This window comes from Amblyomma americanum, chromosome 2 (genome assembly GCF_052857255.1).
Source record: "Amblyomma americanum isolate KBUSLIRL-KWMA chromosome 2, ASM5285725v1, whole genome shotgun sequence".
In the NCBI taxonomy this organism is placed as follows: domain Eukaryota; kingdom Metazoa; phylum Arthropoda; class Arachnida; order Ixodida; family Ixodidae; genus Amblyomma; species Amblyomma americanum.
Genome location: NC_135498.1, coordinates 189683870 through 189702771, shown reverse-complemented (window position 1 = coordinate 189702771; position 18902 = coordinate 189683870). Strand labels below are relative to the sequence as shown.

At 43.6% G+C, this 18902-nt stretch overlaps 1 protein-coding gene across 1 annotated transcript; it reads right to left on the bottom strand.

The window, feature by feature from the left end:
- Positions 1 to 666: 666 nt before the first annotated feature.
- LOC144120308 (sterile alpha motif domain-containing protein 3-like) lies at positions 667 to 8622 on the bottom strand. The gene is made up of 9 exons (XM_077652694.1): positions 8277 to 8622; positions 6783 to 6907; positions 6476 to 6682; positions 6327 to 6411; positions 4751 to 4897; positions 2421 to 2642; positions 1187 to 1361; positions 1012 to 1085; positions 667 to 930 (listed from the first exon to the last, which is right to left on the bottom strand). The coding sequence occupies exons 1-9, from the start codon at positions 8421 to 8423 to the stop codon at positions 667 to 669; spliced, it is 1446 nt and encodes a 481-aa protein (XP_077508820.1). The 5' UTR covers positions 8424 to 8622.
- Between the last annotated feature and the right edge of the window lie 10280 nt (positions 8623 to 18902).

Below are 18902 nucleotides of genomic sequence, written 5' to 3'. Positions count from 1 at the left end.
ACAACTTAGCTGATACACTCTAAAAAAAAGGTAGTTACAGTTACTAACCTTTAGGGTAGTAACTGCTTGTCACATATGTTACTACCTAGGTAGTAACTGTAGGTAGTAACTGCAAGGTAGTGGTTGTTACTACCTCCAGAGAGGTAGTAACAGGAACTACCCTATGTAACAGTTACTACCCTTGGGGTAGCAAGTATAGCTACCTTTAATGTAGTAACCGCAACTACCTATAGTGGCATTTACTACCTCTGGAGGTAGTAACAGGTACTACCTTAAGTAACAGGTACTACCCTTGGGGTAGTAAGTAGAGCTACCTTTAATGTAGTAACGGCAACTACCCATAGTGGCATTTACTACCTCTGGAGGTAGTAAGTAGAGCTACCTTTAATGTAGTAACGGCAACTACCTATACTGGCATTTACTACCTCTGGAGGTAGTATCGGGAACTAATTTTAGGAATACTTACTATACCCTGGATAGTAGTGATCGCAACCACCTTTTGCAAGCAGCTCTGCTTTGTTGTTGATGAGGCAACCACCAGCCTGAATGTTGGCTAACAAAAGTTACAAGCAATATGAAGCAGTGGGCTTATATGGCTGCTCCAAAAAGAACCAGACAAACAAATTGTCTTGAAACGATGCAATGTTTATTTCTTGCTGGAATGGCTTAATTGGCTTTTTCCAGCAAAGCAATCGCCCGCAGCGTGTCTGGCTTCAGGGGCTTTGATTTTAGGCCACAGAAATGCTCTAAAACAGCAAAGGTGTTCTTGTTTTTTTTGGAGTATTCGATGTTCATGACCCAATATATTTCCATGACTGTGGCGAATCCACTTATCACATCTATTGCTTCCACTTTCATGTTTTCAAATGTTGCACACACATTTGTTGCAGTATGCGGCTTGTCATTCATGACAATGCAAGGGTAGCTGTCCTGTAATCAAATGGAATTTATAGAAAACAAGGCACTTTCAAGCAAGCCAAAAACCAAACAGGAAATCAAGTAATATCTTACCGGTCCTCTTAGGTAGAATGCCTCCTCTTTCACTAAGTGTGGTAGGAGTTGAAGTACGCCAACAGCAAAGCAATCTGTGCGCAAGGAAAATGAAATTCGTAGAAGCGGACAATTACAGAAACAAGAAAATAAAATGCATGAAATTAGAATGAATAAACAATTTCTCAAAACGTACATTTCTTTGCGTCACCTTCACTGTCAGCAATTGCCTTTTGTACCTCGCTGAAAATTTTTTGTGCTGTGCGTGATGTTTTAAGGATGCTGAACAATCTTTGTCCATGACCATTTATGAAGCCAAGTAACTTTCGTTCGAAGTCAACCTTGCAGATTTCCATGAACTCCTGGTGAATCTGAAAATTATGAATGAAAACGTAGCCACAAGATAACAGTACAGTCTCAACGAATTGACAATTCAAAGCAAGCAGAGAGAGAACCTAATCAAATAAAACCCCGGTGCTACAAAATTCAACACTGGGATATTTAGTCACTGTAATAATACATCACCATCACAACACTAACACAGCGTTATAATCATCAAACTATGCCCACTGCAGAATAAAGGAGTCTCCCACTGACTGTGTGACCATTGTCCTTTGCCAACAGTGGACACGCCATAACCAAACACAGTAACACCTCGTTAATTTAGATTTCACGAGATTGGAGGAAATGCCCATCATAATTATGTGTCAGAATTAATGGCAGGGAGAATCAATGAAAATTGTAACGCAGTGTCTCCATCAACATGCTTTTATGTAATGAAAAACTCTATAAACACCGATTGCTTTGTGTGACAAATTTCAGTGAAATAACCATGCAGTGCCTGTGATTTTTTGCTTCTGCCCCCAGTGTGTACGATACGTGCTCTTTAAGTGTGTGAAAACAGGCGTGGGGGAAGTGTCGTAGCAAGATGACCATTAAAGTTCATATGACAGTGCATTTCCACTGCTCCACCATTCAGCAGAACTGCTAAATATGGTGACTGGTTTATGAGAGTTTAATGTCCAGAAGCAACTCGGGTATAAGGGGCGCGCCATAGTGGAAGGCTCTGGATAATTTCAACCAACTGGGATTCGTTAACATGCACAGACAACACGCAGTACACATGCCTCTTGTTTCGCCTCCCCTGATATGCAAGACACCTGTGTACAGTGCACTGTACACTTCTCCTCCCTGCTCATTTTGTTTTGTTTTCAAAAATGCAACCTTCTACAATTTATCTCCACATCCTGGTTAGTGCAAGCACTGCTTATGTTTCAACTGAATCTAATGCTTTCTCAATTTATTTAGCCTCTTACAGCAGCTGGTTGTATTTTTCATGTCTCTGAAACCTGAAGGATGGAATGAGTATTACTGCTTGTTGAAAACCTTTTCAGTAAACGAGCCTGATGCTCAACTTTTTTGAAGCTTACCATTTCCCGAAGTGTCAGGGCTGGATACTTGTCCAGCAATTCCTCCGTTGATGGACTGTTTATTTTTATCCATTTTCTCCTTGAGGGGAGAGTTGTCTGCATGGAAACTTTCAATTTTTGTATATCTGGATTGCACCGCTTCATTTCCTTTGCCATGAAGTCTACATGAGCAGCTACGACTCCATCAACTTCTTCTACTGTAGTTTCCAAGGTGTCTCTTGGCTTGCAACGAAAATATTGAGAACATTAATACGGTTGAGCACAATATAATTTAGGTAACACAGCATAATTTAGGTAACACAGACCTGCTCTTCTAAAATCCTGATTATGATCTATGACCTCGGCAAAACTTGACAACTGGATATCAGTCTGTCTTTTCAGCACTCTGCAGCTTTTGTATTAAGCTTTATGAAGTGCTCTTTCTTTAGTCAAAGCCTAATTCCCTAGAGTACCTCCAATGCATGCCTTTGTAGCTATTGTAATTAACTGCCTAGTCCACAGTTTCCGACCTTGATAGCTTTGGGGAACCGCCCAGAGTTTTTGAAAGGTGCTGCAAGACCTTGTGTTTTTGTTTCTGTCTTGTTTTGCTTGATGTGTGCAAAGTACAGAACCATGCATATGCAGGTCCCTTCAAGAAATCCAGAAATAGATCGATGACTGTTGAATATCAGCAGTTACATTGCTGCAGTATGATTTGTGCCAAAAACGTGATTACCTACAGATCACTGAACAACCACTGGGCTCGATGGAACTAATTTTGAGAAACTATTTGCTACATTTGAATGGTGCAAAGGAACACACACAGGAAGACAATGGAACAGGAAGAGCGTCCCCTTGTTTTCCTGTCTTTGTTCCTTTGTGCCATTTAAATATAGTATGAACAAGCTAGCCCAACAGCAAGTACTTCTTAAATAGACTCCAGTGCAAAGGCTGATGGGGCCCTTATATAAATGAAGGGTCCTCCTTCAAAGAACGCTAACGGGGAATACTAAGTTAAGCTATACAGATAAGCTAGCGTTACCTTATAGAAAGTGTTATTTTTACCACACACACAAAAATACTTTATAACCCACAATATTGTGCAAAAGCAAAGCACCCTTGGTGCCACTACTAAGAAAGACCAGCTGCCATGGGTGATGTCAGTACAAGCTTTCTTAAGGAATGCTGTATCGCTCTCTTGAAGTGCGATCACCATCAAAATAAGAGGAAAGCAGCATGGCGGGCATAGGCAAGAATATGAAGAGTCCTGTACTTGGCTAGATGCGAACACGAGCACTGAATTGTTCACCTTGCATTCTGTGCACTCAGGCTGCTTGTAAGTGTTGCAAGCTCGCAACAGCATTCACGCTCTGTTCGATTTGCTGGGTGCTAGGTGGCCAGTGAAGCGGTTTCCCACTTAAGGTAGTGCATTATATACAGCTGCAACGTGGTGAATCTTGACAAAAAATTCAATATGCGCATGCCCAAAACTGATCAAAAATGCAATTAACTATGATGGAAGAATGCGTTTTTTTTATCTGATGTTCCAGCATACCTCTAATCCACAAAGCTCATTTAAAAACTGAATGGTTCTGTTAACTCTATTTCTTGTACATTTTTGCTAAAACAGACTCAGCACAGCCAATGGGACAGTTGCACTGCTAATGAATCCCTCCTATACAGGCTATGTAAGGAAGGTGGCATACCAGGCCCCACAAACCGGTGGCAAAATATATGTGGAACAGGCGAAACACCTACTAGCACGTCAAGTGACCACCTAGGTACACATTGCCAGGATTGTGGTGGTGTTTCAAGCCTAGCAAAGGTACTCCATGACATGGTTCACATGGCCACGAGTGTATAACCTCAGTAGTTGTAATAACAGTCATTGTTTGGCTCTTATTTTTTGCTATCTTCTGTGCAAGGTTTCAAATTAAGCATGAAACACCAACTTGCATCAAATGCAGCTACTTTACAGCTTTGACGTTATTGTACTTTAAGTCTAAGTCAGGTCTGCTCGTTATATTTTCTTTACTCATTTCATTTAGAGATGCATGCCCAACTAGTGGTCTGCACTGATTTGAAGCCCTCCAATTACTTTCATGGCTATGTTTTTTTGTTTCGTTAGTAAAATAAGATGGTAGAAATTTTTTCTTGTTATAAAAGATCTTTACGGGGGCCAATATTGTTACTTCATTACAAAGCCCAATTATTATAATTTTCTTGCCCACTTGTGTGCAATGATCACAGTAAATTTTAACATGCAACTCCCCTTCGCAAACTCAGCGCAACAGAATACTTTACTTTTCAGAGTGTTTTAAATACTAATTTTTAGCTGTAGTTTCACTTACCACGCGGCATTGCTTCTTCAGACCACTTTTGTCTTGGAAGTTCCCCTCCCTTCCAAACTTCTTCCTCGCCTCTTCAACGTTAGGATCATTGTCCATGGATTTTCGGATATTGCCCATTTTGTACTTAAATGCAACCCTCCATGAATCCTGTAAAACAGTGCCACTGCATTATAAATTCAAACTGACCGAAGTGGCCACCTAGCAGCCATCAGTCACAAATACAGATTTGCCTTGGAGAAAGGGATGCAAGAGGGCATAGGTTCCACATATGCCTGTGCAGTGGCCACTTGTGCTTACTGTAGGAAAAGTTAAAAGCAGCACTGCCTTGTTCTAGCCAAAGCAGATATGCATGAGCAATCCGAACGCACCTGCTGCCCAGTGCATTATTAGCACTGTACTTAATGCCTGACTCAAGGATGTTTGTGAACAATACGCAGTGCTCTTGATTGATGCTTGTGCATGAGGGGCCCTCAAGCACGCCTGTACGGGCACAAGAAAGTTTACTTCCGCACTTTTAAGAGGCTCTGAAAGGGGCTCTAATAAAGTTGAGATATGCCTGGAATGTTAAAGCACCCCACACCACGAATAATGTCCAGCAAGAATTTTTTTAATGCATTTCACGAAAGCTGAGTTACCTGTAGTCAAAATTTTAATTTCAGCATCTTCGCGCTTTTCCCTCTCCTCTCAGCCCTTTTTGCACGCTGGAAGGTAGGCGCTCCTCCGATTCCTTACCCAGAGCAACGCGGCTTATTGGCCGTGGCCATAGCTGCCCAACGTCTGAAAGAATCTAACCAATAACCATCTCCCAACTGCTATACGCAGGTGCAAGTGACAGAGTACGGTGCGGGCATGGAAAATTCGCTGGAAAGGGCTTACCAGCTTTCGTGCGTGATTGTGGATTCTCTGCTGCATGTAGAAGTGAATTATTTTGGTCAGGTTTTATTGCTAATAAAAACACAATGCAGTGGTTGGGTGAGTTTGTGTGCTGTCCTCGGGAGGTGTTTCAGAGCCCCTTTAACTATGATAGTGCATTTCCCATCAATGGCCAAGAAAATTTTGTTCATGAATAAGTGCAGCAACCTGACACCTCACAATACAGTTACACAGAACACTCTGGTATGCCAATTTGTCCATGAGCATGCACCGCAGTGACGTTGCACACGAGAACAAAACCATCCAAGATAAGGTTACCTCAAGAAAATGAGCCACCTGACAAGAAAGAAAGCAGCAAGGGAAATATATCTTGCTAGGTAATCCATGAAATGCATGAAAAATATGTAGCAAAAGCAGAAAAAACAAATGCTGACATGACAAAGAAATGAACACAAACCTGTGCATTGCATGCATTGTGCTCCGCCGGTCATTTTATCGCAAGTGAATTTTTTTCTCTGCTTTTCAGAAAAAAAATTGTAATCTACGAACCACAAAGCATTTACTAATTTTTTTTTGTTTGAGAAGATGGTTCACTTTATAAATTTATAGTAGGCATCATTTTCCAAAGTGTTTTTGTGTGCCAATATTACCAATTCCTCATTTAGAGTGACTAGCAAGCAAGCATGGCGATTCATGTACTTACATAACCTGTCCCAATCGTATCCCTGAGGACAGGATACTTCAGAACAAGAGCCTTGGCTGCAGGCTCGTAGAATTTTCCAGGGTACCTGTGAGCACATTGCAGGCATAGCATCAGAAATCGCGCACGCAACAATACTAGGCAATACTTACCAGTCAATTGTCAGCAAATGTGCCGTGATCCAAGACACTATACGGTTTTTCGTACGACTCGACACTTCTCCTAATGTTGTACCCTCAATGTCTGCCTTGATATCCAGTGGAATAGGAGGCAGTTCATACAGCGGTTGCTGAACAGTGAACAGGCGCTTGTCTGGCTCACTACAACTGGGAGCCAACACCAATGGTCCATCATCAGTACTAAAAAAAAAGAAGACAGGGGACAGAATTTGGTGCAACATAAGTGCATTACTACAATGTACCACGTAATAGTTCTAGCATTTAAAGCTGGCCTACTCACCCAGTTTCGAGTGGCAAGTTTTGTTCATCACTGCTGCTACTGCCAACGAGGTTTATTTTATCTCCATCAGAAAATGTGTGCCCCTCTGGAACATCGACATATGTGTCGAAACGTGAGTTGTAGACCTACAACAAAAATTACCTTGTGAATCAGAAGCCACAAACACATGAAAGTGAAGACAACTAATTACACAAATTATTTCACTGCGGGCACGCTGAAACCTTTTAGTTTATTATCTGTTTGGAAGACTGTCCTGGGCATAAAATGAATTAACTTTTGTAACACAGGCAAAACCCATGTTAACAGAACCTTTCCAGAAGTAACACTAACGAGTGAAAGGCTGCAGATGCCCAAATTCTGAAGGTTGAACAATGCCTGACCCCAGATGAGCATCATATATACTGCAGTTAACAGCATGACAGACATCGTTGTTGCAGGCTCATCTTTTGCTCACAACTAAGATACATGCTCTAATAATTGGGTAATTCTAGGCAAAACGTCTCAGATGCTGTGCTCTACAATATCTGATTTGTTCAAAAGAATTCATGGAAACTAATCCGAATGTGCATAATAGAAGACGAAATTATTTTTGCCAAAAAAATTTATTTGTAGGTGAGCGCAGAAAGATAAGAAACCAGACACTGCTCAATAGTTAACAAACAGTCCAAATTTTTAGTAGTCACTCCAGAAATTTTTAAGCGACATTTGCAGATTCCGGCTTTTTATCAGATTCGGAGCATTTATGCCATACAAAACTGTATGTTCCGAATCTTATTGAAAGCCAGAATCTGTGCAAATGTCATTTAAAAATTACTGCAGTGGTTTCTAAAAAACAGGATTTTTAATAATTATTGAGCAGGGCCTGGCTTCTCACCTTTTCGAATGTTGAAACTGCGCTCAATAAATTTTTTTGACAAAAATAATGTAAGCTTTGCTTGCGCACACTGGAATTAGTTTTTATGGATTTTTCCGAACAAATAGGAGATGGTCGAGCGCAACATCTGGGACGTTTGGCGTGGAATGACCCAAATACATTTGGCGCCTGTGTCTCAAGGTTAGAAAGCAAATTTTCGACACAGCCTAAAGCCTGTTTCACATGCGAGCGAAAATGCTAGCAAATCCTGCCGCCGCGGCGGAAAAATCTGTTGCGAGTCGTCGAGGCGAAGAGCGGCGAGGTTCCAACAAGTTGTAAATTTTCGCTGCGACGCGCCGCTCAGTCGCCTGCATGTGAACCAGCCACGATATTATGTTGCCCTTGCGCGCATAACCAACTACGGCCGCGACCGCGTGCGCGCGAGGAAGAGCCCCGAAAGCACCGAGCGATTAAAATAGCAGCAATATTTGATGGGAATAACGCGCTACACAAGAAAAAAGACAACTGAAACGTGTCCGCTTCTGTGTGTAGCGCGTTATCCCAATCAAATGTACAACCAACTAGCCCACATTGCTGCCTTGTTAGCAGCAATATATCGTATGAAAATAAAATGCACGCACCTCTATTCGGTCGCACTGCAACGAAGCCCATGAATCTGCTAGCATGGCAGCATTGATTACATCTGACTTCTTGCGGTCTCCACCGACGAAGAGAACCTGTTTTCTGCCTTCCCAGGTCACAAGGCATTCAATGGGCGCCGATGACATTGCGTATCGCAGGATAAAGGACAGTAGGCAGTTCGAAATGACGGCTGAGGTAAACAGTGGTACTCAACAGCAAAAACGAGTCAAAGCACACAGCGAAGCCTTTTTACCATCGCACGCAGGCTGCGGGCGCGCTCTTATTCTCGACACCAGCCGCGATCTGTCGGCGCGCGCGGCGCGGTGGACGGCGGGTCGCGCCGGCGCCGCGCACTCCGACCCCATGTAATTCTTGTGCAGTGCTGCCAACCCTAGAGATTTTCCCCTAGATCTAGGGAATTTAAACTTTGTTTAAGGGAAAAGGGATTATTGTTGTAATCTAGGGAAATTTTACCTTCCGCATGGGTCTTTTTTTATTTTTCGATGTGAATCGGTTCCTTATTCACTGTTTCTTCACCACCTTGATTTTGAGAATCTGGCTATGCGCCATGTGCACGAGGGGAAAGCGTTGTTGGGATCGAGATGGCGTGGTCGGGCCGGGAGGAGGTACGAGGATGACGGGACTCAGGGAGACTTTGGGGGGACAAGACATTCTATTTACATGGTGAAGGAAATGCACGGACTGTACAGAGATGATGAGGGAAGCGCTGGTAGAGACTCGATGGGCAAGGCGGAGGGGCGCCCTGAAATAGGGTTTGCCTCCGGTTCCCGCCTTCTTTACCCGTTAATAAACAAGTCTGGCCACCGCCCTTGAACAGAGTCGATGGCGCATCTGCCCAGGCAAAAGTTGGGACGCTTCCTTTGCTTCGAATTTCCTGGTCGGTTCCTGGAACAGTCTAGCTTTAGCAGTACCAGAAGCACGCTGTCCAAGAAGCACGATTCCTCGAAATCACTGCTGAAGGTAGTTGGGTGTGTTTAGAGGAAACTGACGCCAACCAATATTTTTAACTTTAGCCAAGGTTTCTGGACCAACGCGGTCTCTTCTTCAGGGGTGACTAAAGTGTGCCAGAAGCAGCGGGTTGCTGCCTTCGTTCTCAGTTTGTTAGCGCGTGGCGCAGTCCATGCACTAACGTACGCGGAGGAGAGTGTTGCTGGAGTGCTATTCATCGACACCTTTGTGAGCCGGATGTGCCATGACTCCGCAGTCGCCTCTTGAACCGGTTTGGCTCCACGGCCAAGACGCTCACCTCCTCGAAGGCTATCCTGTGGTCGGCGCGCTCGCAGTGTTCGGCGAGGGAGTTAGATTCTGAATTCATTTGCCGGATGTCATTTTTGTGTTGCCTTATTCTTTGTTGGAGGCTTTTTGCTTCGCCAATATATGGTGCCGGGCACTTTGAGCATAAGATTTTGTAAACGACACCTGGTTGTTTTTCTCTGGGACGCGGTTTTTCGGTCGTGGCAAGAAGCGGCTTGTTGTCGAAACAGGTTCGTGAGCCTATGTAGATTCCATGTTTTCTCGGAATGCGTGCGAGTGCCTCGCTGGTTCCCCTCACATACAGAAGCACAACGCGCGCGTTTCGTTGTCTCATTGTTAGCTGGTCCCCCTGTCCTCTGAGCTTGACTGGCGACCAACGCGCTGAATAAAGCCACGTGTGTAGCCATTCTTCTGTAGGCCAGCGAGAACGGTGGATTCTGCTTTTTTCTCCGCTTCAGAGGAGCAGATTGACTTTGCTACTCCAGTCAATCTGCACCGCACATTCTTCGTCACCATGTCATCATCATCATCATTTATTTTTCCCTTAAGGCCCCGCCCCTTCACAGGGTATTACATAAGGAGGGCTTCGTACATAGGAAAATACAAGAACAAAGCCATGGAAAGAGGTTCAAAAGAACAGATCTAGTAAAACATAATTAAACATACAAAGAGGGCAATTAGGACAACGATACAAGCAGTAACATCAAATGAGAACACAATTAGAACAGTTAAAAAATTCAATCGAGCAGAGAGAGGAAATTACAAACGAATTGTTTCAGCACTTCAAACTAAGGGTGAGCTGCTTGTTGGAAGGGCTGGTCTAGGTTGGACTCTCTTGGCTGGGTTCCGGTGAAATTCCGTAGAAAAATTCGTGACGAGTCTCCTTAGAACCAGTCCCCGTGACTCGCCAGTTGAAGGTGAAGTGGTTAGTCTTTTTGAGGACCAACTCGACCCGGATGCAAGCAGAAAGAGTCGTTGCTCTTTCACAACAGCTTAGGCGACTTCATATGAAGTCTCGCAGGCGTGTGTCACCACTTCGCGCACTTTTGCGTGCACTCCCAGACACCCTTAGAGCGTGTGGGGGTAGCGGTCTCGGTCACAAAGGAGATGCCCTCGACTCAGCGTGACATAAAGCCGATCTGTTTGCGGGATGTACCGTTGGAGCGTGTACCGTACAAAAGAACTTCATACCTCTTGAGGAGATATACCTCGGCGGAAAAGTGATGTCGGCACTGTCGGAACCTCACGGCATAGACCGAACCATTACTCATAACTTCCGCCTCAGATGTTTGGAATTTTATATTGAAGCGGCAAGCCAGATATTAACCAGAATCCCATTGGACAACGTCCAGATGAACATACTGAATGCAATCGACCCGCAAGTTGTCATCGAAAAGCGGATTTCTTCAATAGCCCCACTTGCCACATCATTCCCTTCTCTGGTGCCAGAAAGAGAAATGAACAAAATTGACGCAGAATGGAGACTGCTCCGCAATAGAGAAATAGACCTGCCTGCAGATGCGAGCGTTCAACGCTTTTGGAAACGAGTGAGAGACGCCAGGCAAGGAGACGGGAGCCCAATGTTCCCTCTCTTGTTGCACTCCAGTGCAACAGTGGAGAGAGTTTTCTCTCAGATCAACCTGATGAAAACAAAGACCAGAAACAGCTTGGTGACGCAAACCCTGGCAGCTACGCTTCACGCCAAGCGGGTTCTAGGAGGGGCCAACTGTTATGACTTTGCAGTGAAAGAACGCTTAATTGACCTCATGAAAAAAGAAATGTATATGCAGGAGTGAAACTCAGTCGGTATGCCACCCGAATGACGTGTCCTATGTTTTAGCGTTTCTTTGTTCACACCAACATTTGGGCACAAACTGGATTTTCCCTCGCTCTTTGACTGCAGCCGGTGAGCGTAAGTGTTCACTGCGAGATTTTCGTTCATTTCAGGGCTTAGGCCAGGATTTATTAGGCTGTGATATTAACATGTTTGCTTTACCCCTTGATCACGTGGTACGCGAGTTTGCATGGGAAATCAATGTGTTATTGTATTCAAATTTGCTACCAAAGTGTGGTAAGAGGGTCTCTGCGAAATAAAGGAGTTCACAATTCAACTACGCACCTTTTTTCCATGCCTGAATATTTTTTTCGGATCTAGGGAAATCTAGGAAAGTTTGAGTGAAAATTTGGGGGTGAAGTGGCTTTCGAGGTTGGCAGCACTGTTCTTGTGTGAAAACAAAGCCGCCTCTTGCAAGCTCTCGCGAGACGAGCGTTTGCGAGTGGTCCGAGACTCAAATGGCTGGCCTCTTAGTGTGACGGCGACGTAGGCCATCCGCAAGTACATGCTTCAAGATGATTCATAGGTGTCCGCGTTGTCCCTTTTCATCAAAGAGGTTTTGCAAAGTGGTATGGCACATCAGGGACCACCGGTACGATAACAATTTTTCTGTGATGTGCGGTGTGGAAGGCTGCGCGAATACGTACCGGCAGTTTGAGTCTTACCGGAGGCACCTCTATCGTCAGCACCGAAGTTATATGGACCTCGACACATCTGGCGATGCCGCTGTCACTCAAGAAAACAGTCCTGTTGTGCTGCGGTCGGATGCTTCGGCAAGTGAGTTGCGGCCGGACGCTTCGGCGAGTGTTGACATGGCGGAAGGCGATGTTTTGAGTGAAAGTGAACTGCTGAGCTCTAGCCTTCTCATGGACGATACCGATGGCGAACAAGAGGTCGTTTCCAGTAGTGCTTTTCCAGTTGGTAGTGCAGCTCTCGACTTCAAGGCGCAAATGAAGAAGCACCTGTGCTTACTTTTCTTCCGCATGACAGAAGTGCACAAGTTGCCACACTCCACAATGGAAAGCATCATTGGTCATATCAAAGTGGGTTTCCGCGATATGTTTCACCTGTTTGCTGCTAAGGTTCAGGAAGACATCCATCCTCTGCAGTTCGGAAAGGACATGCACTCGTTGCTTACCTGTGACTTCCTAGACGAGATTTTTGAACATGTGCTGAGCAAGCACAAGCGAGAGCAGTTCGCCAAAGAATGCCTTCCGTATACAAAACCTGAAGAGCATGTCTTGACTGCTGGAGACACGTTCCAGTACGTACCTGTCACTGGTGTTTTGCGTAACCTTATGCTTTCCGAATCCTTTCGCAGTCATTTAAATCCAGACTCATTAACTGCACAATCATCTAAAATATTGCCCAGCTTTTGTGATGGCCTGATGTACAAGGAAAAGTTGTCGGCCCTCATACAAGATGGATCTCAGTTCTCACTGTTCCTTGTTTTTTATTCAGATGAGGTTGAGGTTGTGAACCCGATAGGGCCAAAGCGCGGTGTGCACAAGATGCTTGTTGTGTACTTCAGTGTGTTGAATATTCATGCGCGATACAGGTCCCAGCTTAGTGCTATATATGTAGCAATTATTGCACAGTACAAACTTGTTGGTAAGCATGGAATTGATGGGATTTTGGGCCCACTTCTCACTGAGTTGTCAGCTTTAAGCACATCTGGTTTTACTGTGCAGCTGTCTACTACCACTGTGAGAGTCAGAGCTTTCCTTGTGGCCTTCTGTGGCGATAACCTGTCCATGAACAGGTTAGGTGGTTTTACTTGTTGTTTCAATAGAGGGCACCCATGCCGTTTTTGCACCGTGGCATTCTCGGAGATGGATACAGTTTTCCACGAAAAAGATGTACAGATACGAGATGCCAGTTTGCACAAAAGGCATGTTGAACTTGCAGCTGTAAATCAACCACTAAGTACGGCACTTCATGGGGTGAAAAGTATGTCAACATTGTCAGGTATCAGTTACTTTGATGTGACACAGCAACTGCCGCCTGACATCATGCATGATTTGCTTGAAGGATCCATGACTCATGTTCTAAGACAGGTCTTGCAAGGCCTCATCAGTTCTAACGTAATTAGCTACTCAGATCTTGATAGAGTTACTTTGTTTGAGTTTGGGCCACAAGACAGGAAAAACAAACCTGAAGCACTCGAAAAATGCTTTGTGAAGGGGGAAGCGGCTTATAAGGGCACTGCGTCACAGAAGTGGTGCTTGTTCCGTTTCTTTTCACTTATATTTGGGGACATTGTTCCGGACTCCAATGAGCACTGGGAAGTGTACCTTCAGCTAAAGAGGGTCGTTGACATAATATTTGCCGACGAAATACCACATGACCACCTTGCATTCCTTCAAGATGAAATTCGGTTTTTCTTGACTAATTTTGTGGCCCTTTATCCTGAAAAAATGACCCCAAAGCTTCATTTCTTGTTGCATTACCCAAGACTGATCAACCAGCTAGGCCCACTGAAGCAATACTGGTGCATGCGTTACGAAGCAAAACATCAGTATGTGAAAATGATAGCGTCTCGCAACAGAAATTTCAGAAATATTTCGAAGTCAATTGCAGAACGGCACCAGTTGCTTCAGAGCTTCCAGCTGTTTGGAGATGAATTAGACGTGGGCATTCAGACAACAAAGGCCAAGCCTCTCAGACAGGAGGACTTAGCCCCATGCACTCATGAAGTCTTCTGTGAAGGTGTTCCTGTCTGGGGAGTTTCTTCTGCTATTGTTGGAAAGTGTAAATACAAAGTGTTAGATGTAGTGGTCTTGGAGAAAGCCCTGCTGCCCGTTTTTGGACAGATTGTGGGTCTGTATGTGTACTGTGGATCTCTCCTCATTTATGCGAATGTTCTTCGGACTGTGTCATTTCAGCGACACCGCTGGTCTTATGCTGTTTCCAAGACGGCACAAGAGAGAGTTGTACAGCCTGCAGAACTGCAGTCATCCCAAGTTCTAGACATGTATTTTGGAAGTGAGCTAGTACTGAGGCCAGAAATAATGATCACAGATTGAACTTGCAGCATCATTTGCAGGCTGGCTGTATTTTTTGGTTGTTAATGTGTAGTCTTTCTGACTTCTGAAATAAAGATTAATGTTGCCTGCATATTGCATTTTCTTAACCACATTTTTTTTTATTCAAGCATACTGCGGTAGCCTCTGAAGGGGCTGTGGCAGGCATTGGGACACAATGCACAGCAGTCAAAACGACCACTCACAGATTATCCGGAGCCCTCCACTACGGCACCTGTCATAGCCCGAGTCGCTTTGGGATAATAAAGTCTGTAAACCATAATAACCACAAGATGGATTTACAAAAAATTACAATAGTATGTGAAAAAAATACCACATAAGGAAAAAAATTGTGCACAGATGCATCTTCAGTAACGCCAGAAGCACAAGATGAGTAGAAGTCAGGCGCAATAGCTTGAAGTCGGTGAAAAAGTGCAATAAATATAATAACAAGCACATTTCTTGAACATGCGGTATACACAAATAAATTCCATTCAGGTTATTCAAGAAGCAATATCAGTGCCAATGCAAAATACAGTCCTAAAGAAAAACTACCAAGTCATACAAATATTCTCTAAGAGCATGGCATTTTACAAAATCATCAGGCAGCGCATTCACCTCTCATAGGTTAGGGAAAGAAAGGGAACCTAAATGTGTTTTTCTTAAACTGATATTCTGTTAAGTGTCTAGTGGATTTCATTTTTGTGGGTGCATTTTAAAAGGGAATAGATACTTACTGGTGTCAATTGGAAAACTACAACTCAGCAAAAGGAAAACAAACTTAGTGTGCTAGAATTGTGCTCTTTTGCTCATTATTGGGAGACCGACTTTATTAAGAGCTCTTTCAGTAAGTCATTCCGAATGTACTTATTGTAAATAAATGTCAACACCTTTTGTTGCACGCTTTTAATAGCTTGAGTTTTCTTTTCATATGGCAACCATATGATGACAACATGATCTAGGACAGAAAGTGTCATATATGCGAGCAGTTTAATCAGTGGGGAAACAAACCTAAGGCTGCATCAAAGGGTGCAAGGTACGGAGAGTGCCTTAGATGTAATATATAATATATAAAGCCATAATCTGTACAAATGTCATTTAAAATTTTCTGGAATGATTTCTAAAAATTCTGAATTTGTAATAATTATCGAGCAGAGCCTTGTTTCTCACCTACTCAAAATGTTCAAACTGCGCTCACCTCAAGAATAATTTTTTTTTTCAGCATAATATTTTAGGCTTTGATTACGCACATTGGGATTAGTTTCCATTAATTTTTTTGAACAAATTAGAAATTGCCGAGCGTAAAACCTGGGACATTTGGAGTGGAATGCCCCAGAAGCACTATATAGTGTTTTTTTTTTATCTTGCTGCATGTATGTACTTTAGAGAGGCCTTTGTATCATAAAACATATGGAATCGGGCAGCAAAGCCATCAGGAGTGTTATATATACTATCATTCCGTGGTCGTGCATGATATTGGGCATTTTCTGTTCAAAGTAGTAACGTTTACTACCTAAGCCATGTTAGTTGCACCCGCATTTACTACCTACGCTTCTTCTGAGGTAGTAGAAAGGTAGTAACAAACGAAAAAGGTAGTAACGGCAGCAGTTACTACCTATTTACTACCTCTTTCTTCTTTGAGGTAGTAACTAGGTAGTGAAAAGGTAGTACAAAGGTAGTAACAGTGAAAAAAGGGTAGCAACTGCAGCAGTTACTACCTTTTTACTACCTTTTTTTTCTAAGAGTGTAGTTCTAACTTACGGAGTAGCAAACTGTGATCAATAAGATCAAAATCCTTCGGGAAGTCAATAACGATTCGAATCATTATTCTGTTTTGTTCAAGCTGCTTCAAAACGTGTCCTTTCTAGTCTATTAAAGCAGATTCATATTTGAACAGCGCAATAAAACAACGGGACAAAACGAAGAAAGGACACCACAAGCGCTGACTCGCAACTAGATTTTTAATTCACGTCCAAGCATCTTAAAAACTAAGAACGCCAAACACAAACAAGAGGGAAAAAACCAAAAGAAAAACGACACAAAGCTGCTAATCATGCCCACAAAGGTGACAATCAGCACGAGCGCGAGACCACACATCTTGGCAGGATAAAAACATCATCTCTTTATCAGTTAGTGTGACAGAAGGATCACTAATGCAGCTATTAGGTTCCAAGCGGATGTGAAAAGCCTCCAAAATTTCTCGCGTTAGGCTGTCATTATGTTTTCCTAGGATGACGGTGTTAGACAACAGAGGGGTGCAAGTACCAATGAATATGAATCAGTACCAAATATGTACCAATATACCAATATATGTACCAAATATGCCAAATCAAGTACCAAATATGAATCAATACCAACTCGCCCAGTTCGCAGCTTTAATAAAGCAGATTCTGTGGACAAGTATTTTCTAAAATCATATTGAGAGCTCGTAAATATATGGTTATCAGATTCAAAAGAAATAAATTGCTGGTAGATAATTTCTCAAGTAATTTAGAAAATATAGGAAGTATTGGTATCGGCCTGCAGTTGTTCACTTTGCTTCTGTAACCTTTTTTGTAGAGGACAGCAACACGTGCACACTGCATACCACTAGGAAAGACAGCTTTTGAAATACATAATTCATAATATGCGTAACACAAGGCAAAATAAGGTCAGAAATGAACCGCATCGGCTTCATTTGCATCATGTTGACGTCACAAGCCGTAGAACAGTTTATTGCTTGAAAAAGTGCAAATACTTCGGCTTCATCAACAGGTTTAAGAAATATTGAATTTGGAACTCTATTCACATACCTTAGGTCGTTTTCAACAAGAACAGCGCTAGAAACACTGACAAGGTGTTTATTAATTGTTTCTGCTAAATACTGCTCGGAAATATCGATATCATTTATTTTATTTGAAGAAATTGAATTTTGATTAATGTTCCGCGCTAATAAATTATTAAATTTTTTCAACATTAGATCTGAGCGGCCATTAGTTGAAACAAATTGAGTAGCATAATATTCATTTCTCGTCTTTTTGAGTTCTCTGTTAAGGCGGTTCCGGTATATCATAAATGTATTGAAGTCACTGGCTTCTCTTGTTTAGAAAAAATTATGATAGAGCCTATTTTTGAAACGTGTCTTCGTATTAAGTTTGGGGGTACATCAGCAATGTGAAACGCAAATAGTTGAATTGAAATACCCAAGTCTTTACACAATGTTTAAAATAGAATTTTTTAGTTAGAACCGCGCTTTTCTGGATATAACATTATCAGCGGTGTAGTTATCAGAATACAGATAAGACGTGCTAAATAGCAGGCTGGCTATCTAATTTTGAATACTTAATTTTTACTACTGCTTTAGGGCTCCTGAATTATTAAGAGGCATGTTGCCCACTGTAAGTGGTGCCTGAATCTGTTTTAGAATTTCGAGAACGCGGTTACCCTCGGCGCTGTGGCTGGACAAATTTTGGATATTTCGACGTGTTACGTGCACTGGAGAGGTTGCTTTGCTTGTAAACTTGTCGAAAGCTGACGTATCAAGGCGGAAGCCACAAATATGAGCCATTAAAGGCTTCCGCCTTGATACGTCAGCTTTCGAGAAGTTTATAAGCAAAGCAACCTCTCCAGTGCACGTAACACGTCGAAATATCCAAAATTTGTCCAGCCACAGCGCCGAGGGTAACCACGTTTTCGAAATTTTAAAACACATTCAGGCACCACTTACAGTGGGCTACATGCTCTAATACTTGTGGACCCGCCGCGGTGGCTCAGTGGTTAGGGCGCTCGACTAGTGATCCGGAGTTTCCGGGTTCGAACCCGACCGCGGCGGCTGCGTCTTTATGGAGGAAAAACGCTAAGGCGCTCGTGTGCTGTGCGATGTCAGTACACGTTAAAGATCCCCAGGTGGTCGAGATTATTCCGGACCGCTGCACACCAACTACCTGCCAGCGATCTGCCCCTTGCGCTGGAGGACCTGCGTGCGGCCATCCACGACCATCTCCGAAAGCAGCACCCCGACCCACGCATCGCGGGAGGTGAGCGCATCGACAGTGTCACCGGCTGTCGCGCACTTACACGGTCACAACGTGCAATGATCCTCCGCGCGCGCATTGGCTGCGTGTGGCCCGGGGAACGACGGGTGCGTCACGGAATCGCGACGAGTGATGTGTGTGACGGATGCGGTGCAGTGGAAACACTAGAACACCTGCTCCTTCGCTGTTCCGCGTTCGCCGATGCTCGTCGCGATATGCTCGCGGCCTATAGGGCGCAGGGCATACTACCAGACTCCATCAAGACGCTATTGTGGCTGCAGGGCAGTGCGCGCACTCGTGAGCGAACTTTGGTGAGCCTCCGTGCATTCCTCGAACACATGGGCTTGACGTCCCGTCTGTTCTCCGTCAGGTAGTTACACGCACTGACCGAACGCTCCGCGAGTTCTACCTTGAACTGGACGCCCCACTCCAGTTGTAACCTACACAGTGCTGTGCGCGTGTGTGATTTAATTCCTCTAA